Source organism: Zasmidium cellare (genome assembly GCF_010093935.1).
Source record: "Zasmidium cellare ATCC 36951 unplaced genomic scaffold M409scaffold_33, whole genome shotgun sequence".
Classification (NCBI taxonomy): Eukaryota; Fungi; Ascomycota; class Dothideomycetes; order Mycosphaerellales; family Mycosphaerellaceae; genus Zasmidium; species Zasmidium cellare.
Window position 1 is genome coordinate 412,512 of NW_022986977.1, and position 9,575 is coordinate 422,086.

The 9,575-nt window shown below is 52.2% G+C and overlaps 5 protein-coding genes across 5 annotated transcripts; 2 read left to right on the forward strand and 3 right to left on the reverse strand.

Annotated features, from left to right (window-relative positions):
- Positions 1–705: 705 nt before the first annotated feature.
- On the forward strand, positions 706–1,014 carry M409DRAFT_58000 (uncharacterized protein; the record flags this gene model as incomplete). Its single annotated transcript, XM_033813789.1, has 1 exon — positions 706–1,014. One exon carries the CDS (start codon positions 706–708, stop codon positions 1,012–1,014), a length of 309 nt encoding a protein of 102 aa, XP_033663852.1.
- Positions 1,015–1,298: 284 nt separating this feature from the next.
- M409DRAFT_68900 (uncharacterized protein) lies at positions 1,299–1,941 on the reverse strand (the record flags this gene model as incomplete). The annotated part of the gene is made up of 3 exons (XM_033818037.1): positions 1,299–1,414; positions 1,477–1,762; positions 1,828–1,941. 3 exons carry the CDS (start codon positions 1,939–1,941, stop codon positions 1,299–1,301), a joined length of 516 nt encoding a protein of 171 aa, XP_033663853.1.
- Positions 1,942–4,042: 2,101 nt separating this feature from the next.
- On the reverse strand, positions 4,043–5,272 carry M409DRAFT_26815 (uncharacterized protein; the record flags this gene model as incomplete). The annotated part of the gene is made up of 1 exon (XM_033808286.1): positions 4,043–5,272. One exon carries the CDS (start codon positions 5,270–5,272, stop codon positions 4,043–4,045), a length of 1,230 nt encoding a protein of 409 aa, XP_033663854.1.
- A 430-nt stretch (positions 5,273–5,702) lies between these two features.
- On the reverse strand, positions 5,703–6,851 carry M409DRAFT_58002 (uncharacterized protein; the record flags this gene model as incomplete). Its single annotated transcript, XM_033813790.1, has 2 exons — positions 5,703–6,401; positions 6,447–6,851. The coding sequence occupies 2 exons, from the start codon at positions 6,849–6,851 to the stop codon at positions 5,703–5,705; spliced, it is 1,104 nt and encodes a 367-aa protein (XP_033663855.1).
- A 984-nt stretch (positions 6,852–7,835) lies between these two features.
- M409DRAFT_58003 (uncharacterized protein) lies at positions 7,836–9,239 on the forward strand (the record flags this gene model as incomplete). Its single annotated transcript, XM_033813791.1, has 1 exon — positions 7,836–9,239. One exon carries the CDS (start codon positions 7,836–7,838, stop codon positions 9,237–9,239), a length of 1,404 nt encoding a protein of 467 aa, XP_033663856.1.
- Between the last annotated feature and the right edge of the window lie 336 nt (positions 9,240–9,575).

Consider the following 9,575-nt stretch of genomic DNA (forward strand, 5'->3'; position numbering starts at 1 on the left):
TAGGTACGAGTTCATCGCCAATCGCGAGCCCCTGAAATCTGTCCTGGCTGTGATCGAAGCTAGTAGGCGAAGAGATGAGGTCCACGGAAGCAGGTACAAAGGTACTTGCGCTTAGACTGCCTAAGATACGCAGATAGACTGAACCAGATGGCACCGGCATGCTATTACTGTACATCTTCGAGTTCCGTCTCTCGTCGAACGAAGTTCAGCACAGGCCGAAGTGTGAGACTTTTGGATGAGGTATACGCATACGTTTAAGAGACGTCAGTGTGCAGAAGACACAACTCTTATCTTCGATTCTGTTAGCGCCCGCATGCACTATGGCGCGCTTCGATCTATTCGACTGGTCCGCTGCTGTACAGCTTTCGGGGCTTCTTCCGAGAGCTGTCGGGCCTTCGTCCGACGCCGCGAATGAGTGATGATGTCCTAACCTCTGCTCCTTCTGCTCCCTCTGCCTCTCTGTCTGTCCCCCACTTCCATAGCCATCCTCAACGACATAGCGCGGTCAATCGCAAACGTTATTATCCACAAGCCTAGCGAGACGCTACGTCGGGTTCAGGTGAGGCTGTACTGATTCGTCACACGTGGCAGAAGACATGTCATGTGTCGGTATATGTATAGCATTAACCAACAACGCTAGCAGTCTCGCCAATCGCACGAACGCGATATTCTACAGTGCTACCGCGGCCTCGAAGGAAGTCGACAATGTGCACCCAACGGCTCATCACGTGGACAGGCTGCGGCCATTGGACCACGCAGAAAGTGCAATGCGCTCAAGCTATTCAACTTGGACCTATGAACTTTTGCTCGACCGTGCACGCACCAGAAGTCGAGGATATCCCTGAGCAGCGCTGCCCTGATACGCGCAAACATCCTTCGGTTACTGGAAAGAAGCCTTACCACGTGCAGCTCTGGGAGCTACGTTTCGGGGGAGAAGTGCGCACATGCGAGCGTCGGACTGTGGATGATCTACCTGAAGAGTTCTGGGCCCTTCTTGAGGATGATTTGCGATAAATCCTACGACGTAGCTACATCTTAGGAGACGTGACGCTGGCTTGAGAACCTTGAAAGTTACAGTACGGGCATGGAAAGCTTAATTGAACGAAGAAAGTTTAAAAGAACGTAGGAAGAGGTTCTTCCCCTAATAGGCTTGTGGGCTGATATCTTCAAGTGCTACAATACTTGATCGACTGCTGACCAAGGGGACTACTTTAAAGCGGACGACACTTCCTTCCTATGTACGTAGTTGTGAAAGTTTTTCAAGCAGGCTAAAAAACCTCTGCGTCCTTCGGAAACACTTAATCACGATAGTGCTCGCGAACAGGATCCCAGAAGCGAACAGGATTCTCATGTCTAACGTGAGCTGCAGTGGAGCCTTGACTTTGCGGCAATGGCGGCGCTACTTGCCGTAGGTCTAGTCGACAGATCTCATTAGAGGCAATGCTAAGATTACTGGGGGGGAATGTCTATACGTACTAGGATGGATCCTATTTCGATCGTCTCGATAGCGAAAGACGTGCCACAGAAGCCACCTTATAATCCAATTGTCTTTTAAGTCGCCTTTGGAGTGTTGACCTAATTCATAAATTGTGCGAGTTGATGCTTGAGCGTGATGCCACATATAGATTGCCTCCGCCTGGAATGCGACTTCGTCTATTTGACCAAAAGTATAAGGAGGCTCAAGTGACCAGTCCTGTTGGAGGCGCGGTGAAAGGGCATCTCTTCTCGCGGTCAACCTAGACCAGCCCTCGATTGCTTCGGCCTATGCATAGCTCGCAATTAACATTCCAAAGGCATTCTGAAGGCAGCTTGACCCGGCGGACATACTTTCATTAAAGAGTAGAGGTGGCGATGGCGAGGGTCGCGCTCGTTGAGACCAAGCCTTTGGAAGAGCAGTGCTTTGTTCTCGCTTTGTGCTAGTGGCTGGGTCACAGGAAACATGACAAGGACCGAGATGTACGGCGTATGCTGCCTTGCTTGTAGCGGCCTCTCACGTCCTGCGATCTAGAGCGAGACACCGACGAGTTCCCAGTGACGTAGCCGGAATTCGTTGCAAGTCGTGCTCGGTCGTGAAACCCTGCCGCAGTTAGCTCTGGCCTCTCCTCAGCATCACCCGCATTAGTGAGGGGAGATCGTGTCGATTATTGTTCCTTCTGGCACTTTTCGGGCTAATCACCTGCAGCCGAAAAGAGATAGTCTCAGCATGGCTGCCCTGAGGTTCTTCCCGGTCAATCACCTGCAGTCGTCAAACAGATCGTCTGAATTGCGTCGATCTTTGCACTTTCGGGACCTCGACACATGAGATACCTTTCTGACATGGCATCATTCTGCTTAGACACACATACCGATTTTACAGGTTGAAATGATCCTGAGCGAGGCGCTGTACTTCCCCTAAGGTGAGTATTTTCTCCTCGTTCTTTTCCATTATAGTTGCCGAACCGTACTTTACTCATTTGCGTTCCTTGAAGTTCCTTGCGATAAGTCACGAGTATTACTCTTTGCAAAGACTGGCTTGGCCCACTTGTTTTAGGTGCGACTTTTTAAGATGACTGCGGAACAACCGCCTAGCATTACCTTATCGAAAGCTGCCTTTCTGTCTCGATGTAGGCTCGATGCAACTCTTGCCGCACATCAGCAGCTTTATCGGACGATAAAGGCACGTACCTTATGTCGAAAGACTCGTATAGTGTAGGCTGACAAGACTAGGCGGAAGCTGTGGAGGGTTACAAACGAATATCTTCCACTTACACCACGATACCTAATGAGGTCGACTTTCAAGCCGAGATTGTACGTATTTACGCAGAAGCGCAGACGGAGACGAGACCAGTGTATGAAGTCGCGTAACACGAGTAGGAAAATTGGGTCATTCGATAGCTTCTATGGCGAGTGCACGAATAGATCGTAACGACATATGCAGATAAGAGAGCAACATCTGCAAGCCCGGTGCCCATCACCAACGGGATCGCAGAGAGCGATGCATGATCTACCTGGCGTATATCTAACGTCATCCGATGTGTCGCTAGATACACAAGGACATCGAGGAAGACAATAGAACTTTTTCCATTCAAGCAGAGCGGTACGACTCCAGTTGCTCGGTAGGACTCTGATCTCGGTAGGTTCGTTGACACAACTGCAGGATAGGCTATCGAAAGGTCTAAATCATGACCTGGTCTCAGCCGCTGTACTCTGTCTTCAACAGGCGGTCTTGCGTACCGTTCCTGCATGACTTCGCTAGTAACCCTTGTTGTTAAGAGCATCACGGCAAAGAAGATTAAAACAATCAATAGGCGAACCTTCAGTAAGGTATAAAGATTTCAATTCTGAAAATGTCGTTTCAAAGTGGCTCGACTGCGACATGCATATTCACGGCGCTTAGAAGATATGTCTATTACTCCTAGGCTGAATATATATTTAATAGGAGGGTATTCTACCGGAAGTATAGGAATATCTCACACTCAATTGTTCACCTCTCGTAATACCGTCGTTACAATCACGCTTCACGGGAGGCAGACTTTGGGCATAACCGAGTCTCCATACTCTCGTAAAACTACCGCAGCTATAGTCTCCGAGCGACGCTTGGTGCACTACTTCTGGATCCAAGACAACAAGGGCAAGAATTGCATCAATAGCCGTCAAACGATAGATGCTAAGAGATTATTCGTTCTCCGGCTTAGACGCTTGTACTTTCCCTCTAAAGCCGTTAATCAGTTACTGCTCGATGTTCAACATAAAGTCAGTGTAGTCTCCCAGCCTTGCAGTATTACAAGAGTACCGGTCGGAATTAGACTTAACGCTAGCGCGACAGAGTGAGTTAAGATGGACACGACGGAGCCTAATACTACTTTCCAAACATTGAGTGTATTGTAAGAAGACACAATATCAATCTCTGTCTATCACGCTTTTAGAGCACCTGTTACTCGCTGGCGGCGCACGGACATTTGAGCATCTGCTTCTCCCCGACGATGTGCATGGACGTGGTTCGATCGCGAGTTGTACTCTGGGTATTACTTGAGTATCCAGTCGACATACTCCGGTCGTGTATCTAATACGGCCTGTAACTCAAGCCATGACTTAAGTTGCAGTCCAGGAAAGGTCTACTCTCCCACAGATCCTCGAACACCAGTTCCAAGTAGCGCTTGAAGTTCGTGTCACCAGGAATGAGGAATTCCAGAACCCTGCGTTTTCCGTCCACCAACTTCTGCTTCAACATCGATATCGTCATTGTACTCAAGCTGGGCATCGCCGACATGAAGTGGAGTAGTTCGAGTAGAGGTTCGCCCTCAATGTCCTCCAGTGTGATGTGCTCAAAACGAAGGCTCACAAGCATGGAGCCGCATACAGCAAGTGTCCGACGAAGGTGTTTCCACGAGCATTCTATGCCACAGAGTGACAAGATCTGAAGCTGAGGCATGTATCGCAAGTCAGGCATCAATAGATCCTGGCGATCTCTGAAGATGCGGTCGCTCCCCATCTGGGCCCAATCCAGCTCTGTCAAGCGGGTGAGGGACCTCGTCAACGCCTGCAAGGCGTCGAAGTGCGCGATTGCTTGTGTCCCAAGAGACCCAAGGCGCCAGTTGTCAAATCTATAAGAGAACGTTCTGAGCTCTCGCAGCATTGGTAATACAGGTGACATGTCACCGTCTGTGCGGTAGGAGTCTTTGTCAAGATAGACTCGATTCGACAAGGATATGTCGCCGATTGGTGTGCCGACACGCAAGGCGATCTTGAGAATCTCGTCCACAAAATCCAACGAATACTGGTCTATCCAATCGTTTGCTATCAAATCGTCGGCTTCCTGGGCATCGAGGCGCACAGTGCATTCTGGCAAAGGTCCAACATTTCGAAGTATCTTTTCGACCAGGACTAAGTTGACCGCACCAAGTTTGAGATCCGGTGCCCCCAGCTTTGCGAATTGCTCTTTGCTGTAAGTATCCACGAATGACGTGTGGGCTAGCTCGTGCAGACCCTCTTGTGCTGGGAGGCCGAGAGAATGGTATTTACGCTCGAATGGACTGGAGTTGAAGGTAAGCTCTTCAATCTTGCGAGCAAGATGAGGTCTTGCCGTAATAGACACAATCCGTTCCAATCGTTTTGGGTCCAGCACAAAACACGATAGCTCCGAAATGTACTCTTCCGCGAAACGATCAAAAGCGGCTCCGGCGAGGTCCTTGCAGGAGAGCCTGAGGTTCAGAATATCGGTAGAAATGTCGACATAGCTGGCAATGTCTTGCAGAAGCTCTTGTGGCAAAGTGAGAATGTATGCCTGAGCCATCTTCGGCGGCGTGTTTGAGTCCTGAGTAGATATTTCTTCGGGATTGTTGTCGAGGCGAAAGGAGAACAAATGTTGCAAGGCCTGTTGCACAAAGGAGAAACCCGGAAATCTGATGGGGGCCCGATGTACAGACGTCTTGAAGCATTTGTTGCGGTGTGAAGTCGAGCAGGTGTTTCAATCAGCAAGAGCAGCCCGGGGCCATTAGGGGCGTCGGGCATGCCTGTCGGCGCACGGACGCTTGTGCAACTCTTCCTGGCGGGTCCCCGCCGCGTAGTGTTACATCACGAAACAACAGCATTTTAACTCTTCCCTAAAGGAGGCGGCATTTCATAGACGTTTTGGTCCATCTTGATACTTGTTAAACCAGGCAGAAAAGCGCTTGAATGCTGGGATGAGAGTTCACGTTCAGCCCATATCCTCATCCCCTGCCTCAAAACGCCTCCACAGCAATACCCGCCTTCCCAACACTCCCATCCATCCCCCTGCCCTCCACCTCAACCTCATGAAGATACTCCACCCAAGTCCCCATCTTCTTCCGAATATGCTCCCCATACACAATGCCCTCCCCACCATCCACACTCCGCACAACACAGCCCTCGCCGGGCTCAAAGAAAAAGGGGACACTAAACCTTCCCATGCCATCCGCTCGTCCCCTTCCACCGGCTCTTTCCTCACCACCGGCTCGTTCCTCACCACCACTGTTCGTGCGGACGCGATGCATGGTGGCTACGAAGCGCCCGCCGCTGACTTCAGCCATGAGGTCGCCGATGTTGACGACGATCGAGCCCGGGACGTAGGGCGCGGGGACCCAGTTGTTTTCGGCGTTGAGGACTTCAAGGCCGCCGGTGGGGTCTTGGTGGAGGAGGGTGAGGATGCCGCTGTCCGTGTGGGGGGTGCAGCAGAGTTTGACTTCATCGTCGTTTGAAGAGGAGGTGGTGGTGGAGGGTTGTGGTGGGTAGTGCAGGAGGCGAAGGGTTGAGAGGGAGTCGATGAGGTACGAGGAGAAGTAGTCTGCGGGTTTGTGCAGGGAGATGGCGAGGAGGGAGAGGAGCATGGAGGAGAGGGATTGGAGTTCGTTGTGGAGTTGGGAGATTCTGGAGCGGGCCGGGGTGAATGATGGATCCTTGGTCTGTTAGTTTGGGAAGCATTTTCTGGGAAAGATGCATGAATTTACCTGAGGCCAGACATTCGGCTCCGCCAGATCGAACTTCTGCTGCTTCCCAAACGGCGACGGCCTTGGACTGACCGGTGGTCCAACCTCAAATCCTTCCTTGAGATTATCCATTTGGCCAGGCTGGGGAGGAAAGTAGCCACGATATGTGTTCTTGTTCGATCGAGCGAAAGTCTTCTTGGCCAGCTTCATCTTCTCATCCATCTCCATTTGAAAGAACTCGCTCGCAAGACCAAAGACCTCATCGTGCGAGAACGTCAATGGAGCATTGACGAGGTATGCGAAGCCGGTAGTTGCGAAGACATTATGCAGCTCTTCGCTCAAAGCTTTGAGGGTGTCTGGAGAAGGGTTGATTGAAGAGAGGACAGACAAGTCCACGATAGGGAGGCTTGAGAAGGAGGTCGTCATAGTTGGAGAGGAAAAGAGATGAAGGGAATCCTGTGCTCTTCTCTAGATGATTGAGGGGACATAGATCAATACTCACAAGCCAGGCCTCAGCTCTTTTATACGCGGTCCAACAGCGAAGTAGGAGCCACGCTCCGTTCACACATCCAGAAACAGCACGGTCAGCAAACGCGGATTTCGAAACATCACGATGCAACCGAAGCGGAGTCGTCGTATGCACTCGACTGCAAAACATCACTTCTTTCAGTGTCATCTCCTGCCGTGTTGACTGGACGCAGAAGCGCAAGGACCACAAGAAGAGAAACGTGAAGTAATGGATTGGAGGGAGGAGGTCTGAGTTAACCACGTGACGAGCAAGTGTCGCGTGCTCACTTGCCTTGTCCGGACGTGCTATCCGACAAGTCGTGCCGCGTCCTGCAGGAGCGTGCATTAGGCTAAAGGTTGTGGCGGGTGTGTGGGTCGATTCGAAGGGGCGGTTGGTTGTTCAAAAGACGGCGAGGCGGCTCCACGGTTCTGACTTGCAGCTTCTTTTCGATGCATTGCAGTTTGCTGCTTTGTTGCAGCGGCGGTTTTGTATCGGGTCCTGACGTGGAGATGGATAGCAGCAGAAACTTGTTCACGGCCCTCGGCGCATCCTTCGCCCGCGGGAACAGGTTAGGTTAGTAGGACATGGGATGTCGTGCTGACACCGTCGGCACCGTACGGAATGTGTCGAGAGTGCAGACTGCGAGGACGCAGACATAGGTGAGAGCTGAAAAGATGTATACCATTCTGTTGTACCAACAACAGCCTTCATTGCGAGAAGATCCAAGAGGTGACGTTGAAAGCTGAAGAGATTGGATCGACAAGCGCTGCGCCACAGCACAACTAAGCCAGCCCGACGTCAACAGTCACTGCCACCTTATCCAACTTTCTTACAAGCGGCATTGTATGAAACACAGCATGAAGACATAGAAGCAAGAAAACTCACACACTCGCTCCTGGAACATGACAGGCAAAATGGGCCTCTCCGTCCTATCCAGCCAACCCACCGACCCATCCCTCGGCGTCCTCCACGCGAGACTCCATCTCGACGATCCAAAACGAATACATTACGGATCAGACGACCCAGTCGACGGCAGCGTAAGGCTGAAGTTCGAGCGCAATGGCATGAAAGGCGCACCAGCCACCGAACTCTTCGGACCTCTCGAAGTCAACCTCACCCTCAAAGGCACAATGCGCTTCGTCAGCGGCAACAGCGCCATCAGCGACTCAAGTCCCCAGAACGAGTCCGTCTTCGTCAACAAGACGATCAGCCTCCACACCGGGCCCTTCAGAGCAGCCCCGGGGACAGAGCACGACTTCCCCTTCTCCCTCAACTTCCCCGAGCACGCAGACGCCAAGCACAAAACCTCCGTCTCAGCGTACCAAGACGCCGCAGGGAACTGGAAATTCCGGCAACGGCTGTCGGACACGACCATCGAAGACCTCCCTCCAACCCTCGCCTCCAAGCAGAAACACGCTATGGTGACCTCCGACATGTCCATCCGCTACGGCCTCGTCCTGCAAGTCACCATGCCCGGCATCGACGTCCGCATCCTCACCCCGGTCATCGAAAAGGAAGTTCTCTACGACCGACCTCGAGTACCCCCCATAGCCGCGACAACGCAGAGCGCGCAAACGACCTCCTTCACACAACTCCTCAGCGTCGAACATAAATCCCTCCTGCCCCCTTCAGACCCCCACCGCACCTCCAGCAGCCGCAGTCTGAAATCCCTCTTCAAGTCCTCCCCACCGTTACCAAAATACGCCTTCAACGTATCATGCACCGGCATTCCCCAGCACATTTTCATAGGCCAACCCATCACCTTCCCCTTACGCATCACCCCCTCCTCCGAGAACTCCACAACCGCAACAACCCCACCCCCAGAAATCTCCCTCACCCACTGCACCCTCTCCCTCATAGCCCACACCCACGGCCGAACCACCCTCGCCTCCCCCTCCTCCGAAGAAACCCACAACACCGAACTCCTCAAAGAAAAACCCTGCGACGTCATCGGCTTCGACTCCACCACCACCGCTATCCGAATGGGCCACATCGACGTCGGCACCCTCAGCGCCGTACCGAGCACTTTCACCCACGGGGACATGCGTCGGGAGTATAAACTCAAAATCGCCATCGGGCTGAGTTGTCTGGGCCAGAATTTCCACGTGACGAGGATGTTGGGGGTCGTGGTGCATCCGCCGGTGATTGATTTGGGGGATGTTGGGGTGGAGGAGGAAGGGGAGGGGAATGGGGTGGTTTTGGGGATGGAGGAGGAGAATGTCACGCCTCTGCCGAGTTATGATGCTGTTGTGGGCGGGGAGGGGGCGACGCCGGGGTATTTTGAACGGGAGCCGCAGATGCATTGATGAGGGAGGGCGAGGATGGAGATGTCTCCTCTTTTCTGGTTTTGTGTGGGAGGATGGTGATGGGCGATGATGAACGAGATGAGATACCCCCCGGAATTTTTCAAAGTTTTTCACGAACATTTCTTCTCTTTGCATTCACAGACCTTCGTCCGTCCATCTGTCTGTCTGTAAGGGTGGTATCATGCTACTCAAAACAAAACACAACACACCACAACACAAAAAACAAAAACACACACATCTCTACCCAACCCATCACCATCCCCCCTCCATCTAACTCGTCCTCCTAGTCCTAATCTCAACCAACCCCTCATCATCACTACTATCCTCCTCCTCCTC